The 21,394-nt window shown below is 35.0% G+C and overlaps 2 protein-coding genes across 9 annotated transcripts in view; one reads left to right on the plus strand and one right to left on the minus strand.

The window, feature by feature from the left end:
* Positions 1 to 21,394, plus strand: part of LOC120781719 (voltage-dependent L-type calcium channel subunit beta-2) — a 616,781-nt gene that overhangs the window by 171,106 nt on the left and 424,281 nt on the right. The gene's annotated exons all lie outside the window — the stretch shown is intronic.
* On the minus strand, positions 1,792 to 2,566 carry LOC120781722 (tigger transposable element-derived protein 6-like). The gene is made up of 2 exons (XM_040113964.1): positions 2,313 to 2,566; positions 1,792 to 2,237 (listed from the first exon to the last, which is right to left on the minus strand). The coding sequence occupies exons 1-2, from the start codon at positions 2,547 to 2,549 to the stop codon at positions 2,070 to 2,072; spliced, it is 405 nt and encodes a 134-aa protein (XP_039969898.1). The 5' UTR covers positions 2,550 to 2,566; the 3' UTR covers positions 1,792 to 2,069.

Genomic DNA, 21,394 nt, shown 5'->3' on the forward strand with positions numbered 1-21,394 from the left:
CAAATGAGTGTTTAAGGTCATTTTTCGGAATGCTCTTGAGAATATCGGTCGTCGCCTTTTGGATAGCTGAAATGTCCTGAAACCAGTGTCCTTTCATGGGCAAATGAAGTTTTCCAAATAGGTAAAAATCACAAGGTGCCAGATCAGGTGAGTAGGGTGAGTGATTAATGGTTAATATGGAGTTTTTTGTCTAAAAATCAGTGACAAGCGTCGACCGATGACACGGCGCATTATCGTGCAACAGGCGCCAGGACCCTGCCTCACGGTATTGTGGTCATGCACGACGAATGCTTGACAAAAGACGCTTCATAACACCAAGGTAAAACACAGCATTAATCGTATGGCCAGGTAGGACGAACTCTCGGTGTACAATACCCTCGGAATCGTAAAAACAAATCAGCATTGTCTTTATTTTTGACTTCTGAAGACGACCGACTTCTGATCGTCACAGAGGTCCTCACGACCTTCTTGGAATCGCTGAAACCACTCATGCACATTACTTCGGGATAGGCACTGATCACCATAAACTTTTTTCATCATTTGAAATGTTTCAGTAAACGTGTTCCCAAGTTTAAACCAAAATTTAATATTTGCTCTTTGCATTTTACGACCGATGACCAAAAGCTGCTTGTACTGATTTTCGTTTTTCTAACAAACCTTTTGGGGAATATGTCGGTCAGTGTATAAGTTATATAGATCCTCTGGTTGATGGTTTACACCTTAAGGTATTTCCCTGGCTTTGATTCGTACAAGTTGCAAGAGTATATAATGTTCTCTTCCACAAGAACTTAGTTCTTACTTATACTATGTTTGTACTGACAATGAAAACAGGCTTTCGTGGGAAAAACTGGTTTTCGCCCTAAAAATTGTGTTTTCGTCCATGTAAAATCTGTCAAACGAGAACACATTGAAAACCAGTTTTCGCTGAAAACTACAGTATTTATCAGATATAAGCACTAGAAAAAATGCACACAATTTGGTGCTTATAAACGAGTATTCTTATATCCAAATTTCGCTTATATGCACCATTGGTGCATATATCAAAAACTCTCTTATATGCACAATTGGATAATAAATATGTTTTTGTTAAAAAAATATTTAATTTACAAAAATAAAAACAAAAGAAATGTGGTGTCGTGGGACACCAGGTAGGAACGAAGTTCCTTCGGATAATGTAGAATCGATACAATTTGCAAAAAAAATTGTGCTTAATTTTATGTAGGTTGTCCTGATTTTTCTCTCAAATTTCGCTGATTAGTTTTTATTTAAGTACAGATAAGCATTAAGAAAACTCTACTGCCGTCCTACTGCCGTCGGCAAATATAGGAAATATTCAAGTTAGCGGGAACGACAACTGTCGGCCTACAGTCGTGTAGTCGTGCAGCTGTCAAAATAACAGTGTCCATAAGAACGTCTGTATTTTAATATTTGACAGATGTAGTTTGCAGTCTGTCGCGCTCTATGTGTTCCGCACTTCATTCAAAACTAATTTGCATACACAATAATGTTACAGATTTGCATACCTAATTATTTTGCAAAACCTAAAGGTAGGCTATAACTAGCGATCTTACAGTCTTTTTCTTACGGGTTATTTCTTACGGGTTATTTCTTACGGATTATTTCTTACGAGTTTTTTCTTACGGTTTTGCTATCACTTTTTTTCAGTTAGGTCCCGCAGCAAAATCCCTATCTTCTCCAAGCCTGCCGTAAGAAACTTCGTTCCAAAAATAAAAAAAAACAGTTGGTACACAAAAGTTTAGAGAATAATTTTTATCTAGCATTTGCTTATAGCATTTCTTGTTCATTTACATCATTTGTAAACAATTTTAATTTAAATTAATTACTACTGTTTTTGAAGAAGTCTGTTATTTTGGATTGAACATTTTTTATGGAGCTTATTGAGAAGTAATACTGCTCAATATCCTCAATTTCTTGCATAAATGAATTAGAAGGCTTAAGTGCTTTACGTAGAACATTGATTGAGTCAAAAACTTCTCTCTTAGTGGGTATGCTTAGTTCATTTTCAGACGACTCTGAAAGTGCTTCTGCCCCTGAAACTGCTTCTGCAATTATATCCACATCTCAGTCGATTCACCGTAGCAGGGCAATTTGTCATCGCAGTGAACGAAATTTAAATATTCCTCGTGAAGGAACTCATCGCTATTCACAAGTTCCACTATTCCATCTGCTTCTTGTGAAAGCTCTTTAACCTCGAAGGATTCTTTGACAAATTGGCACTACAAGAAATGTGTATATAATCGTATTATAAAAACAGAACACATAAAAATTATATAAAATAAAGTACCGCATACCTTTTTAAAAATGTTGGCAATCGTTTCAGGTCTAACCATCCAGCAAGCACGTTTAATCATATGAATCGCTGTCAATAAGTTGAACGTTTTCTTAAATTCTTCAACCGTGTTTCCTTTTTCAAGAACAAGTAGTTGCTTCCGTACTATCATTTGGCGATAATATGCTTTAAAAGTATGGATAATGCCTTGATCAAGCGGTTGCACAATTGATGTAGTGTTTGCCGGCAGATAAAACATTTCCACATTTTTTAATGATACTGGCTTGTGAGGAGCGGCATTATCGATGAATAAAATTACCTTCCTGTTTTGACTTTGCATCTCCTTGTCAAAGGAAGTTAGAATAGAGGTCCATATATCTTGAGTCCTCCATGCATTTTTCTGTGAAAAGTACTGTACTGGCAAGGTCTTATTTTTGAAACATCGTGCATTGCAAAAAAAGCAGATCGTCAGGCGCTCCTTTGATGACTTAAATCCTCTTGAGTTATCACCACTTCTGGTTGAAGTAGACCTAGGCAATGCTTTGTAGAACAGTCCACTTTCATCAGCGTTGAATATGTCCTTAGCGCTGTAATTCAGGATTAAATTGGGTAGCAATTCAAAAAAGTCATTGGCGCTTTTAATATTCGCAGATGCACCCTCTCCATGAATTTGTTTCCCTCTCCTTCACGCTTTTGCCATCGGTACAGCCAACCAAGAGTGGGCTCGAATTCTACATCCATCTTGACGGCCAATTGTTTGAACTTTTTCCCGGACCATAGTGCCTGATATTACTACGCCAGATGAACGCATTTGATTAAACCAAATGGTTACCGCACGATCAATTTCTATTGAGTTGCTAAATCTGTTGCGCTTTCTGTCCAAGTTTTTCAAAGTACTTTGCGCAGAAAGTCTTTCTTTTTCACGAATTATACGATTAATTGTTGATAGCGAACATTTATATTTAACACAGTGTTCGCTTTTGCACGTAGTTTGCACTTCAGAAAGAATTTGCCTTTTCTGGCGGTAATTTAATGTTGAACGCTTACTCATTTTGACATTAATAAAGATGTGCAAACTAGAAACATCGATTTTTATACCGATTACATAATAATAAAAGTGCTGTCATATCATATTAGGATTTTTAAAGCAGTCAAAAATATCGTTGTTTTTGTGACTGTGCTTATATAGGTAATTTTTATAGAGAAATTTTAAGCTGAAAACATAATTTTTGGTGCTTATATCCGAGCTGTGCTTATAAGCGGAATGCATATATCGAAAATTTTTGTGTATATTTTAAATGCGGATATTATATGTTTTTATTTTTAGTGCTTATAAAAGAGTTTTGCTTATAAGCGAGGTGCATATACCCGATAAATACTGTATTTGAAAACTTACGTTCCACTCATTATAATCGGTGCCTGCTCTAGTTTAATCCATTTTTTTTCAAATATGTATATTTTTATGGGCCCTAAATTGTCACTTGATATTTGTTTACATTCCTTATACAAATACAGCTGTCACTTGATATTGTCAAGAGGGATTCTCTTGCTCTTGCAAAACCTTTGCACCGTGCACGAATTACTGAATTTTCCTCTTTGTGCAACGGCACAACAACAAACACACGCAGAAAATTATTTGCAATGGCTGTAAAATATGTCAGACCAAAACACATGTTTATTTTCGTGCAATGACACGTAAAAATATAATTGCAACCCTGTTTTTGCTGTAACTTTACATAAAGACATATGTCGTCGCTAAATTGTTTAGGAAAGTAAGTTTTAAATATATTTTATAATTTCTACTTAAATTATAAAGATTTGTTACAGTTTTTTGTTAAGAATGTATGCAGAAGGTGGGCTAATTCGCAATACTCATGCACAATAGTCATTCTCAATAAATTAACCAAATCAGCGGTTCATATATCACTACAAGGGTGCTCTCTTGGCCTTGTAAATTTCGGTATAGGATTTTTGCATTGTGTGTCATCGTGCAACCTTGCAAGAGAAAGAGAATGCCCCTATTGATATTGAAAAATGGAAAAGGAAAAATGCAAAAAAAGAAATTTGTGGAGTGATAGGGGAGGAGCCCTACTCATTGAATTGTGGCAAAACAAAATTAGAGCTCTTCGTGGGCCATTATTAATATTAAGGCATCCAAAACTTATCATACTCGTTGCTCAAAATGTAATCAAACAAATAAATGTGTTAGTTGTCAGTGAAAACTCATGAAAAACACGCATTGTCGGTCCGAACGACTTAGATTCCACAACCCACAAATGTGTTTTCAAGATGTTTTCAATGTCGGTCCGAATTAACCAAATCAGGCGTTCATATATCACTACAAGGGTGCTCTCTTGGCCTTGTAAATTTCGGTATAGGATTTTTGCATTGTGTGTCATCGTGCAACCTTGCAAGAGAAAGAGAATGCCCCTATTGATATTGAAAAATGGAAAAGGAAAAATACAAAAAAAGAAATTTGTGGAGTGATAGGGGAGAAGCCCTACTCATTGAATTGTGGCAAAACAAAATTAGTGCTCTTCGTGGGCCATTATTAATATTAAGGCATCCAAAACTTATCATACTCGTTGCTCAAAATGTAAACAAACAAATATATGTGTGAGTTGTCAGTGAAAACTCATGGAAAACATGCATTGTCGGTCCGAACGACTTAGATTCCACAACCCACAAATGTGTTTTCAAGATGTTTTCAATGTCGGTCCGAACTTTTTACAATTGCTTAGATGCATTAGTATTTGGTGTAGGCATGTTCGGTATATTGTACATTGTGCGTCGCAAATATGTTATATAATTTACTTATCCGCTACGATGGGCAATGCAAATAAGTGAAATATTAAATTTATTAAAATTGTATTGCTCATCATTGCACGTGATATTTATTTATTTAATTTATGAACATATGTCAGAACAACAATTTTCTATATATAACAGTGTCTTATGGTAACAATGTTTTCATGTTCACATTTTTATAAACGCTATCTATTGCATAAACAATATAATTATAAACTTTTTAAGAAAAACAAATAATGATGTATTAAATTAGGGTGTAACCTATCATTTCGTACTCTTGCCATTTGCGAAAATCAAAGCCTGGAAAATACTTGAACGGTTTGGCAAAACTTTATTTTAATACTTTCGAAAAAGAATTCAACATTCATCTTCCATTTTAGGCTTACAATATTATTTACTTCCGTTAGCGAAAATTATATTAACCCTCTAACAGGCAAAACTAAAATCGTGGACAGAAAAGATTGGTAAATTTTTCTAGGGTTATTAGGCTCCATCAACCTCAAAAATATCATCATACGAGTATGATTATTTTAATTTTTTTGTGCTCACAGGTGAGAATTATCTTAAGCCCGCCTCAGGGCAGCCTTGCCGGTTTAGGTCAAAATGAAGAAATAGGAGTGATTTCAATTAAAAATTCATTTAATTTCAAAAGAGAAGAAAATAAGAAAAGCAAAAGAAGAATTTCAATAACTAGGGAAATTCAAATAACAAAGTCTATTAATTTTTGTGATGATAGTGAAAAAAACAGTTTTTCGTAGTTGAGCAGCATAAATTTAGTTTACATTTGGAACAAGAGCACTGCGTTTCTGAACTTAGGCACAATTTACATTTTCTTTTTCCACTATCTTTAGGAAGCCAAATGGGAAAGTGATCATACTGATCAAAGCGGACATCGTCGACTGGATGTTCTGTTCTTTTACCCACATTTAGTTTCTTTTCTACGGATGTTGATGGTGCTAAACTTAGCTGACCAGCAGGATGATTGAGTTTGTAAACGACAAGACCAGCAGCAATTTCTTCACGGAACTCAAGCAACTTTAACAGCTTGTCATCTTGTGTTGATAGTTTATTGTTGAAGTTTTTAAATGCAGATGTCGATACATAATATATGCATTTGTCGCAGCCATATCTACGAAATGGTAAAAGCCGTGTCATCGGATTTCCAGTCTTTGCGTGGATATCGTAACGACCCATAAATCCATCCATTAAGTCTACTCCCCCCATATGGCGATTATGTTTCCTTATAATTTCAGGTCAATCTACTTCAATATGCTGCTCTTGCTTTTCGATCGTAGCGTGCAACTTTGGTCGATTGCTCGTTTTCATTTTCTCCTTGAAATGGCTGAATGCTAACGTGAGTTGATGCTAATCGGACTGTCTTGTTGTCTTTCCACAAAAGCGTGTTAATATCGACACTAAATAAAACACCCGCGTACTCAGTAGAGTTGCTTCTTTCTTCGCTCGTATCGTGGCCAAGCTGTAGATGCCCCTTGCAGGTAAATACACTAACAAAGAATGTGATGAGCAAAGCCAGGTATTGTTTGTGATAGCTATGTATATAGTACAACGATATTTGCAGTATTTCCAAGATCCGGCTGACCTGTTATCGCAAGCGCCGTTATAGACTTCGAAGGGGTTTACCTTCTTCAATCCATTCCCTTTCATCTCTAAAAGACAAATATCTTTTCATCGCCATAAACTATGTTACTGTCATTATTTCTTGAATTTTAGTGAACGCATGTTTACTCCAATAGCTCTCCAAATTCGGATAACGGTAAATGGACATAAAAATGATTAATAGCTCTGACAGACGACAGCAATAATATGCATTAGCGGGCTTAATTTACATTTACTTGCGCATTTGACCCATGTTAATGCAAGTTAGTAATGCACAAAAATGTCGTGCATTTATAGCCCTGACAGACAGCGCTAATATGCATTAGCGGGCTTAATTTACATTTACTTGCGCATTTGACCTATGTTAATGCAAGTTTGTAATGCACAAGAATTCCATGCATTTAGCTGAATTTACCAAATTTGAGTAGACAACACTGCCCAAAAATGGCTGGTTTCTGCTATTGTTTGACAGATGTCGCATGAAATCTGCCGCCTTGTTTGTGTTTCAGCTTCAGAGGTGAGCAGTTTTTATTTTGCTAATTGCAAGTATCGGGTGATTTTTTAAGAGCTTGATAACTTTTTTTTAAAAAAAAACGCATAAAATTTGCAAAATCTCATCGGTTCTTTATTTGAAACGTTAGATTGGTTCATGACATTTACTTTTGAAGATAATTTCATTTAAATGTTGACCGCGGCTGCGTCTTAGGTGGTCCATTCGGAAAGTCCAATTTTGGGCAACTTTTTCGAGCATTTCGGCCGGAATAGCCCGAATTTCTTCGGAAATGTTGTCTTCCAAAGCTGGAATAGTTGCTGGCTTATTTCTGTAGACTTTAGACTTGACGTAGCCCCACAAAAATAGTCTAAAGGCGTTAAATCGCATGATCTTGGTGGCCAACTTACGGGTCCATTTCTTGAGATGAATTGTTCTCCGAAGTTTTCCCTCAAAATGGCCATAGAATCGCGAGCTGTGTGGCATGTAGCGCCATCTTGTTGAAACCACATGTCAACCAAGTTCAGTTCTTCCATTTTTGGCAACAAAAAGTTTGTTAGCATCGAACGATAGCGATCGCCATTCACCGTAACGTTGCGTCCAACAGCATCTTTGAAAAAATACGGTCCAATGATTCCACCAGCGTACAAACCACACCAAACAGTGCATTTTTCGGGATGCATGGGCAGTTCTTGAACGGCTTCTGGTTGCTCTTCACCCCAAATGCGGCAATTTTGCTTATTTACGTAGCCATTCAACCAGAAATGAGCCTCATCGCTGAACAAAATTTGTCGATAAAAAAGCGGATTTTCTGCCAACTTTTCTAGGGCCCATTCACTGAAAATTCGACGTTGTGGCAGATCGTTCGGCTTCAGTTCTTGCACGAGCTGTATTTTATACGGTTTTACACCAAGATCTTTGCGTAAAATCTTCCATGTGGTCGAATAACACAAACCCAATTGCTGCGAACGGCGACGAATCGACATTTCACGGTCTTCAGCCACACTCTCAGAAACAGACGCAATATTCTCTTCTGTACGCACTGTACGCATTCGTGTGGTTGGTTTAATGTCCAATAAAGTAAACTGAGTGCGAAACTTGGTCACAATCGCATTAATTGTTTGCTCACTTGGTCGATTATGTAGACCATAAATCGGACGTAAAGCGCGAAACACATTTCGAACCGAACACTGATTTTGGTAATGAAATTCAATGATTTGCAAGCGTTGCTCGTTAGTAAGTCTATTCATGATGAAATGTCAAAGCATACTGAGCATCTTTCTCTTTGACACCATGTCTGAAATCCCACGTGATCTGTCAAATACTAATGCATGAAAATCCTAACCTCAAAAAAATCACCCGATATATTAAAAAAAAAAACAAATTTTAATATTTTTAGATGGCGGAAAATAAACAACGCACAGTTTGCTATCCTTTTTTCCAATAATCTTAACTTTTTCGCACACTTTTATTTCACTTTTTCTTTAATAAATGAACAAATTTCACTATCAGCTATCTAAACGCACAAGTCTGCCGTCTGTCACCATAAAATTTCAATGCGCATTAGTGTTGCTTACGGCGCATTAATTTTGCTCGTCTGTCAAGGCTATTAGCTGAATTTACTAAATTTGAGTAGGCAACACTGTCAAAAATGGCTAGTTTCTGCTATTGTTTGACAGATGTAAACAGTTTTTATTTTGCTAATTGCAAGTATATTAACAAAAACAAATTTTAATAATTTTAGATGGCAGAAAATAAACAACGCACAGTTTGCTATCCATTTTTCCAATATTCTTATCTTTTTCGCACACTTTTATTTAGCTTTTTTTTTTTAATAAATAAACAAATTTCACTATTAGCTGTCTAAATGCACAAGTCTGCCGTTTGTCACCATAAAATTTCAATGCGCATTAGCCTTGCTTAAGCCGCATTAATTTTGCTCGTCTGTCAGGGCTATAAGCCAATGTATTTAAAAATTCCTTCAGCATCGATCTTAAACTGATTAAAAAATCATTGCACTTTTGGAGATATTTTCAATACCCATAAAACATATACCTGAACCTGTAAAACCAGCAGAAGAGGGAAAGGCGAAGGGACCAGTAGTTTCCAGGATTGGTAATGGAGATCGGGGTCTTTTTTTTGCTTCGAAATGTGTTGCTGTCAATGACCTTGCTCCAGTAGATCAGCAATTGGACTTATAGCACATATTAGTGATTTGCTTAAATGAATCATTTTCTTCATTCATTTTCCGAATACATGCTGAAATATCAGATTTCAGTAGGCATATAATCGCTGTCGGCCAATTAATCGTCACTGTTAAAGTCACTAATATCCTCGTCTCTTTCAACTGATTCCATTAACTGGAGCAACTCTTCATCACTAAGTTTACTTAGTTTAAATTTCCTGCCATTGTGCTATGCTCCATTTCTTAAAAAAGATAAAAATAAAAAAATACTAGCAATCAAAGAAATACCTAAGAAAAATTTCCCGTAAACAGGCAAGGCCGCCCTGAGGTGGTCTTCGTGTTTGTGTCCTTAAAACTCAAAATACTTTTTATTTTTTATTAAAAAGTATAATAACTTGAAAGAAATTAACTTACTTATTCACATAAAACGGAAGAGTTTTGAATATTTCGATAAAACACTTTTTATTTTAATTTTGAAAATTTTAAAATCGACTCCTGAATTAATTGAACTTTAACACTGACTCTGACACTGATTCAACTGACGATAACAACAACACGAAACATCACAATACATTTGTTGAAACAAAAAAAATATGAATTGATGTATTATATAACGGTTTTAATAACAGTTGTAAAAAAAAATAAAATTTCTTATGAGTTTGTGACAATTTATTAGTGCGGTCTTGCCTGTTAGAGGGTTAAAATAATCCTCAAAGATGACATATTTGACTTATGGTAAACTCAATGCAAAAGGCTCTATTTAACATATTAACTTGATAAACAAAACGTCAACCAGGGGATCGGAATTCATTTCATTAGGGATATGATTCATTCATATTCAGTTAAATATCACACATTTTGACCCACCGAAAAAGAGGTGGGAAGTCGAAAATCACTACGTAAACAGAAAATGTCTGGGGTGATTGTACAAATTGTTCACAGTACTCAGGTATGCTCGAAAATATATGTTCAAGCAATTTTATAAATATACTATATATCACACACACAAATTTTAAAATATAACAGTGAAGTTACGACACATAGAGTACAACAATTTTGTAAGCGCAATGACTTTGCGAATTCCATCCGCGTTGCAGCGGCAAACTTAGATAAGAATAATTAATTGTAATGTCATATGTATTCATATTCTGGATTCAACAAAGGAGCATAACTCCTCCAAAAGTATTTCTATATCACAATTACGAAATTTAAAGTACGGCTACGCGAGTGTATAAAACAAACAAAAAAAGCAGGAAGCCAAAAAGCAAAAGGTGAGTCAGAGAACATATACATAGTATAGAGAAGGTTCAACTACGGACAGGCGTGTAAACTGTCAAGAGCCATGAATTTTCACCACTTTTGGCTCGGCAGGAGAAATTTTAAAAGAAATGAGTGAACTGTGCTGAGAATTCAATGAAAATTATGCTCAGAAATATACATTGCTTTTACAGACGCCTGTTGGTCTTTTGGCTTATATTTTCATATGTTTACATGCTATCATATCAATTGATATGAGTATAATTTTGCGAATTTTTGTGAATTCATGCAAAATTGATAACATTATTATTAAATTATGCTATTTTCATAGTAATATTTGTAGTTAATGTCCAAATAAAAGCTACTTTTTAAATATTTCTTATCTTCGATGATATTAAATAATTTCGTGTGCATGTACACACATACATATGTATGACATTCTCACACAAATAATCTATGCGTACGTATGTAAATCAAAAAATACAAACATTCTTCTAAAAAACAACAATAGTCTCAAAAACCATCATACATACTTACAATATCAGTACACATGTAAATATGTGCGTATGACATTCCCATACAAACAATGCATACACAACATATGTACATACTTACATACATGCGTCCACATGTGGATATGTCATCCGCAAAAATTACAATTATTGTTCTACAAAAACAACAATCGTTTGAAAAAGCATCAGAAACCAATATGGCAGCCAAATTGCCGACGTCAAAATTTATAGTAAATTACACAACAAAAAAATTTTTATTCATGAACGCAAACGTACTTTCAAAAAGCATAATCGATTCATTCATAAAAGCAGACGCCATTACATCTCCCCGAGCATGCCTTGCCTACAAGCGTCTTTTCGCGACGATTTCAAAAGCTAACAAGTAAGGAAGGGCTAAGTTCCGGTGTCACCGAACATTTTATACTCTCGCATGATAAAGTTATAATCGAGATTTCATTATACGTCATTTACATATTTTTCAAATGCCGTATTTTTGTAAAGTTTTATTCCGCTGTCATCATTGGTTCCTAATGTACTATATATTATACAGAGAAGGCAACAGATGGAATTCAAAATAGCGTTATATTGGAAGAAGGCGTGGTTGTGAACCGATTTCACCTATATTTCGTACATGTCATCAGGCTGTTAAGAAAATATTATATACCGAATTTCATTGAAATCGGTCTAGTAGTTCCTGAGATATGGTTTTTGGTCCATAAGTGGGCGAGGCCACGCCCATTTTCAATTTTTAAAAAAAGCCTGGGTGCAGCTTCCTTCTGCAATTTCTTCCGTAAAATTTAGTGTTTCTGACGTTTTTTGTTAGTCCGTTAACGCACTTTTTGTGATTTTCAACATAACCTTTGTATGGGAGGTGGGCGTGGTTATTATCCGATTTCTTCCATTTTTGAATTGTATATGGAAATGCCTGAAAAAAACGACTCTGTAGAGTTTGGTTGACATAGCTATAGTAGTTTCTGAGATACGTACAAAAAACTTAGTAGGGGGCGGGGCCACGCCCACTTTTCCAAAAAAATTACGTCCAAATATGCCCCTCCCAAATGCGATCCCTTGTGCCAAATTTCACTTTAATATCTTTTTTTATGGCTTAGTTATGACACTTTATAGGTTTTCGGTTTCCGCCATTTTGTGGGCGTGGCAGTGGGCCGATTTTGCCCATCTTCGAACTTAAACTTCTTATGGAGCCAAGGAATACGTGTACCAAGTTTCATCATGATATCTCAATTTTTACTTAAGTTACAGCTTGCACGGACGGACAGACGGACGGACGGACAGACAGACATCCGGATTTCGACTCTACTCGTCACCCTGATCACTTTGGTATATATAACCCTATATCTGACTCTTTTAGTTTTAGGACTTACAAACAACCGTTATGTGAACAAAACTATAATACTCTCCTTAGCAACATTGTTGCGAGAGTATAAAAATCATAAATTGAATACATTTCTGAAATGTATGGGAAGGAAAAAGTGACAACGCCGCAAATATAAGTATTCAAATATATTATAATAAAATTGACACTATGTTGTCAATTTTCAAGTCAAGAAATATTTCAAAGAAAATATTCAATATTCCTCTGATTTATGTGTGAAGTCAATCCCGGTTATGTAGTACTCCGCTTAAATGAAAATCAAATCTCTCCCTCATCATTCTTAACAGCCTATATTATAACTTGCTTGCATCTCACGATTTGTTTTTTGAAATACCTAGATATTACTGTTTTAAGTACGACTCATTTAAGTATCCGCAGTCTGCTTATGTACCATATTATATTTTTATTTTTAACCAACTACAACTATCTGTATCTTTGATTGTGGCACATAACCAGGATTGACTGTATTTGTCAACGAATGTAAAAAATTTTTTTGTAGTTCTGAAATATTTTTACGCAGCTGCGTTGATATGTATGCAAGCTCACACACAAACATACATATTCACGCTGGTTTGTAGGCAAAGCTGGACAGCGGCAAGGGAAGCGGTTTCGGTACAGCTCCGATTTTCTACCATTGACTTTTTGACAAAGTTTGGTTGTCCGTGACAACGGAGTTTTTGTATGAAACAATGGGTGTGTATATTTACATACAAAGTTGTGTGTATACAAATTTAGAAACATAATGCGAATGATTCTTTCAAATTTGTTTACATGAACACAAAATTACATACATACATATGTGAATATATGAGCATTATGCGCATAGTTTTTTAAAATCTGTTTATATGTACACATAATTATATGCATATGACTTAAGATTTTATCAAAACTTCAAACGCCCAAAGCAAATAAATACATATGTACAGGGTGGGCCATCTAACGTTTTAAATTTGAATTATCTAAGTATATTTCGACATTGGAAACGTCAAATACCATTCGGAAAGTGACAGATATTCAGTAAAAAGTCTAAAATTTACGAAATGGGTAGCTATTCACTAGACGAAAACTGGAAAACAATTCGCAGATTGGGTAGAAGATCGTTTGACCGAGGATGGTCAATTTTATCGAAAAATCCTCTTTTCGGACGAGGCTCATTTCCACCTCGATGGTTACGTTAACTAGCAGAATTGTCGCATTTGGGGCACAGAAAACCCGCACGTAATCGTCGAGAAGCCAATGCACCCAGTACGAATCACTGCATGGTGCGGATTTTGGTCTGGTGGAGTCATCGTCCCATCTTTCTTCGAAAATGAAGAAGGAACCGCCGTAACTATCAATGGTGAGCGATATTGCGCAATGTTAACCGAATTTTTCTTCAAGCAAATTGAAGAGGAAGACTTGGACAACATTTGGTCCCAGCAGGACGGCGCTACGTTCCATACAGCAAACGCTACACTCAATCTTTTACGCCCTATCTTCGAAAATCGCATAATCAGCAAAACAGGTGATGTGAATTGGCCTCCCAGAAGCTGCGATTTAATTCCGTTGGACTATTTTCTGTGGGGAGCTGTTAAAGATAAATGTTACGCCAACCATCCAGAAACAATTGAAGATCTAAAGTACGGGATTCAAGCTGCTGTAGCTGCCATAAGGCCTAAAACCATAGAGAAAGTACTCCAAAATTGGGTGGATCGGATAAGCTACTGTAAACTCAGCCGTGGTGGTCATTTGTCCGAAATTGTTTTCCACAAATAAATTTCATAAAACAACCTTTTAAATAAATGTTAGACCTTTGAAAAATATCAAGCCGTATTTTTTTAAATTTAAAATTTTATATGGCCCACCCGTTATATAAATATATAACTTAAAAAACATATCTTAACTATAATTATATTAATTAAATATTTAAGTAATATTACAAATATTACTCAATTATACATTTCAACAGTTAGATCTGGAATTCATCATTAAATGGGTCAAATTGCACTTACATACATATGTACATATATATGTACATTTGAGCTTTGTTATCAAATATATGGAGAATATCCATAAATTACTTTTCTCATTTCACACTGAAAATGCTCAATTCCGCTATTTTCGACCCCCTCATATTAAATATTGGTGAAATCCGCTAATAATTTTTTGTGGCGAAATCCACTAATAGAAAACTCAGCCCCTCCAAAAAGAGGAACGTGATGACAATCGCCACACCATGAACCTTAATGAACGTATAATATTCTCTGGGTGAGTGTATAAAACAAAAGTTTTGTCGCGGATACTGACTGGCCAGATAATTAATTAGTATAATATGTATTATATAACCACAGAGCAGGCAAAGAGATCATAATGGGAAGCTGGACATCATAATTTTTAGAATTATATAAATATTTATTATTTATAAACATATTTACAAGTGACGGAAATATTAATTGTTATTATAAAAACAGATACAATTTCTATACAAAATTTAAAAATTTTACTATTCATTAATAGTTACGAGTTAAAATGATCATTATTGTTATAAAAATTATTGTCAAGAATTCTTTAAGGAAAGAAAAGATAAGGTTTGAAAAATGCCGGAAACAGCAGAAGAGTTAATCGAGCAACTAAATGAAACTAGCTGAAAAAATTCTTGACGTGGTAAAATGATTTAGATTTATCAGGACGACCAGGAGAATTAACTTCCTGGAGGAAGAGCGTTGACAGGATTTTTAAGGCGTACGATGGGGTCAAGAACACATTTTAGTATTTTGCTATATTATATACGATTTGATATAAAATAAAAGGCTTTGGAATCGTACAATATTCGACTTGAATAAACGCAAATCCGAAAATGGCAATTAGACAAAAAAGACATAGGTGCCTTTGATTACCTATTGATCACATTGGCTCAGTACCTCAAAGATATCCCATCGTTTTACAAAAAGGTGTACCAACACCTTTTCTATATACCAGACTAGGGCTAAACGGCGATTTACCTCGCCTTCTAAGAATGCGAAAATCGACAACCTTACTTCATGTGCTACATCTGTATAAAAAATTAGACAATATGACCTGGAGAATGAATTATGCGGATAATATACATAAACCAAATAAACAGTCATCATCACGACTGCCTCGACATAATACTTTTAATAAGAGCAAAGTCGTAAACCGAATCGTTATCCCCAAGACTCTTATGCTGGGGATTCACATCAACTTGCCACCAAAAACCACCGGGCCCTATGGAAAGGGATCTGTCATTATAGTTAAGGCACAATTGAAATTACGCACCGGACCTACCTATTTGAACCACCAGAAGGGAAAACAAAATGCATGATATTAGCAACTCTAAGGTCGTTTTACGACATAGTACACAACGACATACTCAAACAATTGAGGGAACTCTTCCATAACGATTAAAATGTAATGACAATTTGCAAAAATATGTTTTCATTAAAACAACAAAAAAATTAATAATATTATTAAAAAGTGTCCAAGTCTTTTTGTCGAACCTGACGAAAAGCTCATCTACACCACTCTCATAAAAGTTGAAATCGTAAACAACAGACAGTATGAATTTCTCCAATTACACTACTCAACAAATATGAAGGAAAAATTTCCGACTGATGTGCTAACAGGTCTATGGGGTATTTCAGATGTCCTGCTTAGGAATTAGAGTTAAAAAAATGTTCATCACATTCAGGTATGACTTGGGTGTAAAAGCATATGTTGTCACTTTATTTGTAAAAGTGTGATAGAATAATATTCAATAAATTCAACAAGCTAAATATTTACAACAATTAAATAAAAAAACTTATTTCTACACGGAAGTGCTTTTTACGGGCATTGCCTGGAGGTTGAAGTGCGGTGAGATCATCGAGTGGATAGGCTGTTGCACCTGCTAAAAGTTTCTCAGTGGATGTAAGGCAACCTATTATATTTTTTACCTATTGGACTTTGACCAGCAAAAGGGAACTTGAAAAGTCACTACAGAGAACGTATGTATATATAGACAGAGAACGTTTATAATAGACACAGAACGTTTATAATAGAGAAGGTTCACGGCACGAGGAACGTAAAAATATTTTCGGTCGAGATATAGGAGTTTCACCACTGCCAGCTCGGCAGCAGAAATTTTAACATTTTCGCTTGAACAGAGCTGAGCGTGGAATAAAAATTATGCTCAAAACTATATATTGCTCTAACAGACGTATGTTCGCTCTTTTGCTTACATATATTTTTATACGTTTATATGCAAACATGTGTATTCGTATAAATTCTTTTTGTGCATATTAATGAATACATGTGCAATTGAATACATTTAAATTAAATTACTTTTTCAGAGCAATATTCGTAGTTAATGTGAAAATAAAGCCTATTTTTTAATTATTTCTTATATTAGATACATTCATACTTACATATTTACATAACAAACTATCATAATATTATTTAAAAAATTAAATATATTACAATAGTGTTAAATGAACATTAATCGTATATTTTATCATTCAAAACTTACATACAAGGTCTGTCGCAAAAGAAACAGGACTATTAAAAAAAACACAAAAAATTAATATTTTTCAAAATTTATATTTTTTATTCAAAGTACTTTCTTGTGCTTCGATATAGCGTTTAGCCCGGTCAATTAGCATTTCAAATGAGTGTTTAAGGTCATTTTTCGAATGCTCTTGAGAATATCGGTCGTTGCCTTTTGGATAGCTGAAATGTCCTGAAACCAGCGTCCTTTCATGGGCAAATGAAGTTTTCCAAATTTACCTATTTACATTTATAATCACAGGGTGAAAGATCAGGTGAGTAGGGTGAGTGATTAATGGTTAATATGGAGTTTTTTGTCAAAAAATCAGTGAAAAGCGCATTATCGTGCAACAGGCGCCAGGACCTTGCATCACGGTATTGTGGTCGAACACGACGAATGCGTGACAAAAGATGCTTCATAACACCAAGGTAAAACACAGCATTAATCGCTTGGCCAGGTGGGACGAACTCTGGGTGTACAATACCTTCGGAATCGTAAAAACAAACCAGTATTTTCTTTATTTTTGACTTCTGAAGACGACTTTTTTTCGGTGATGGCTTCGGTTCTCACGACCTTCTTGGAATCGCTTAAGCCACTCATGCATATTACTACGGGATAGGCACTGATCACCATAAACTTTTTTCATCATTTGAAATGTTTCAGTAAACGTTTTCCCAAGTTTAAAACAAAATTTAATATTTGCTCTTTGTTCAAAATGCATATTACGACCGATGACCAAAAGCTGCTGTCACTTTTTGATCGATATCATCGATTGCTGTTATCCAATTTTCTTAAAATTTTTACGAAATGTCAACAAGAGATCAAACTTTTTATTTTATATACCCACCAATAGGTGGCGCCTCCAGAAACAGTTATATTTAAAAGGTTCTGTTTCTTTTGCGACAGACCTTGTATATTTACACGTGTCATGACCATATGTGTTTATGTTCACTTTAGCGAATTCAAATCATATTATCACTTATCAATAATAACATGTGCGCGCTGGTCATATGTACATACATACATAAATATATGCGTACGACATTGGTACACAAATAACGCATACACAAACCTACATACTTGTATAAGTTAATACAAAAAATATTTATTTCAACAATATTCATTGCTACAATGTAATTGTTAAAGTTCAAAGTTAAAAGTTGACACAACAAATATTTATTTAAACATAACAACAATCATTGCAACAATGTTGCATAAACAAACATCCGCTGCAACTCCCAAAAGTGATCGACATTATTGCTGATCAATAAATAATAATATCAACAACAATAATCAACTTCAATTCTGCTGACAATTCAACATCCGTTAAACTCTGCCGACGCAGTTCGTCCGCTGCAACTCCCAAAAGTGATCGACATTATTGCTGATAAATAAATAATAATATCAACAACAACAATCAACTTCAATTCTGCTGACCATTCAACATCCGTTAAACTCTGCCGACGCCGCTGCCGTTGAACCACAGCTAGCTTAGGGTATTTTTAAGATTCTATATATCAGATTCTTTTAGAAATTCAATAAAGAAGAACTTAACTGGCGCCCGAGCAGGGACCAACGGGGATAAAAACTTAAAAGTTGAACTTCGTTGGACAAATCGGTGGATTGCAAGTCTTGTCAGGTAAGCACGCAGGACACCCTCTACATTTGTGTAAGCTGCAGGATCCCTAGTAGGAAGCAAACGGGACAAAATCCGAGTTACCAGGAGGAGCGACCACATCAAATTCCCTAATGTAAGTTAGAATTTAAGTAATTGCATGTGCAATGCTTTTTATGCGCAACATATGCCAAACTTGCGCATTGTTTTCATTGTGATGCTTTAGTGGCTTTCTTGGCGGCACAAAGTAAACAAAAAACAAAATATAAATTTGTGGTGAAAATGGCGGATTTATGGTAACTAAAAGTGGTTTACTTTAAAGATTGTAGTTTTACTTATGATTTTTTAATATTTTCTGTATATGCATAGTGAAAAAAAGTGGAACCATGAGAGGAAGAAATTACTTATAGAAATAAGATTGAAGTATGAGCCAGATTTCGTTGCAGAAAAAAAAGAGGAACACACTTTGGGAGCAAATAATGCGGGATGTGAAGGAAATAGATAACACATTCCCATTCTCCAAGGACGAAAGTACCAGATGTTTTGTTAATATAATGGGCACTTACAAACGAATAAAAAAACGCAACAACACATCTGGGGAAGGCGCAACAAGTTAGGAATTTTTCCAAACATTGGATGAAGTTTTCGGCAGCCGCAGTAGTGTCATTGTGCCTGATGCCATGCTGGAATCTTCCCTTGAGTCCGTAATTCAAGATTTAAGTAATGATCCACCCGATAGCCCTACGGTGTTGGACTTAGATGCAACATTACCTAGTACTAGCACTCCAAGAAATAAACTAACAAGAAAAAGCAATGTGTTAGAGTTTTTAAACAAGGAATCGGAAGAAGATGCCAAAGTTATGAAGAAATTGCTGGACATGGAGGCAGAGAAGCTAGTAGTGGAAAAAGAAAAATTGGTCGAATTGAAAGAAATTCGTACACTGTTCCAGAAAATACTCGACAAATCTTAGAATTCAAGTACATATGTTTTACGTTTAACCTTGAATGAATTTTTCATATTAAATTTTAAGTGTAAAATTAATTGTTTTTTTGTTTATTTTTTTTTCATATAAGTGCAAAATGAACTGACTGTTATTTTATTTTTATTTTTTCTTTATTGGGTTTAATAAAGTTTAAAAAACAACTATAACTTTATAGTCCAAACAGTTTTCAATTAGGCAGACAATAGCGTGGCCAGTGCATCCCTTTTTGCTTTTGCCTCCCTTTGTCCCGATGTAGTCGGATCTTCGACTATTTGGGGCTCAGTATGTGCTTTTTCTTCATCTATTTCATCGACTAAGTAGCCTTCATTTTCAATTATTAGTATGTTATGAACAATCATGCATGCCATTGTAATTAATTTTGGCATATATGGACGTTGAGCTTCAATGTATTTGAGAATTCTAAATTTTTTTTAAAACACCAAATGCCTGTTCCACAACAACGCGAGTTGAAGACAGAATCGCATTGTATTTTGACTGCATTGGTGTTAAGAACCCGTTATCATGATAGGGCACCATAAGGAACAATTCTAATGGATACCCCCCATCGCCCAACAAATGGTAATTAGAACAGATTTTAATCTCCTTGCTAATTATAGCTTTCCTGACAGAGCTCCTTTGCCAAACTGATGCGTCGTGGCATGCTCCTGGACAGCCGATAAATGCATCTATAAACCTCATTCGACTATCTACAATAGCCTGAAAAAATATTTCCAGTTAATAATTATTATCATGCAAAAAAGTTAATTTTTTACCTGTGTAATGATTGAATACTTTCCCTTTCGGTTGCGATAGCTGATTTCATCTTTTATTGGCTGCGAAATTGGAATATGAGTTCCTTCGATGCATCCAATTTCAAAAGGAAAAGGATTATACCGCAGGTTTGTAAATTCTTCATTTACTTGTTTTTATTCCGCTGCAGTTTTGGGAAATTTGATTACATCTTCCTACAAGCGGCAAACCATTTTAATTATTTTCAAAAACACCTTATATGCGAGTCCAACTGCCACACCAAACCGATCGCCGACATCTCTGAAAGAACAATTATTGCTTAGCTTCCAAATTGTTATTTGTAAAGCTTTTTTCAACGTTATTGCTATACGTCCAGTTTCACTTGAATTCCACTAGGGCTTAATCGCAATCTGCAAGTTCTTTACATTTGGGGTATTAGTTTTATCAACTTACTCAATACTCTACGTATTTTATAATAAATACCTGAAATCTACTTTTCTTCTTTCGAAAATGAGAATAAAATACATCGTCTTCCATGCTTTCGATAACCTTACAAAAATTTTTGGTTTTTGGAATTTGGCTAATAATGCAAAACGACGGCGTTTTCTTTTGTTTATTATATTTTTGATAACACTGCTGCTTGATTCTCTATTATCAGCCAATTCCGAGGCTGTTTTCAAAAGAATACAGCAATATTCCTGCACATTCATTTAAAAAAACTTTGTTGTCGAATATGTTAATGTTAGTGATGCGAGGTACCAATCTTTTGCGCGTTCATAAATGCAGTAAAATGCCGACAATTTATTTGACAAAGCAGTGTTGCCATGCAATATTGCTTTGCATTGTAAATGAATTTCTTTGCAGTGTTGCATTGCAAACTGCGTTTATGAAGTCAGCCTCTATTATTAAAATAATGGGTTGTCAAAAAAGTCTTGCGGTATTTTTATTGAATTTTTTTATTTTTTTTATTGA

Source organism: Bactrocera tryoni, unplaced genomic scaffold, assembly GCF_016617805.1.
Source record: "Bactrocera tryoni isolate S06 unplaced genomic scaffold, CSIRO_BtryS06_freeze2 scaffold_7, whole genome shotgun sequence".
Taxonomy (NCBI): Eukaryota; Metazoa; Arthropoda; class Insecta; order Diptera; family Tephritidae; genus Bactrocera; species Bactrocera tryoni.

Excerpts from the sequence above, each read along its gene's own strand:
- LOC120781722 (XM_040113964.1), bottom strand. The coding sequence starts at position 2,549 with ATGTTTTATCTGCCGGCAAACACTACATCAATTGTGCAACCGCTTGAT. Across the intron at positions 2,238-2,312 it reads TTGCCAACATTTTTAAAAAG|TGCCAATTTGTCAAAGAATC; the intron begins GTATGCGGTACT and ends CATTTCTTGTAG.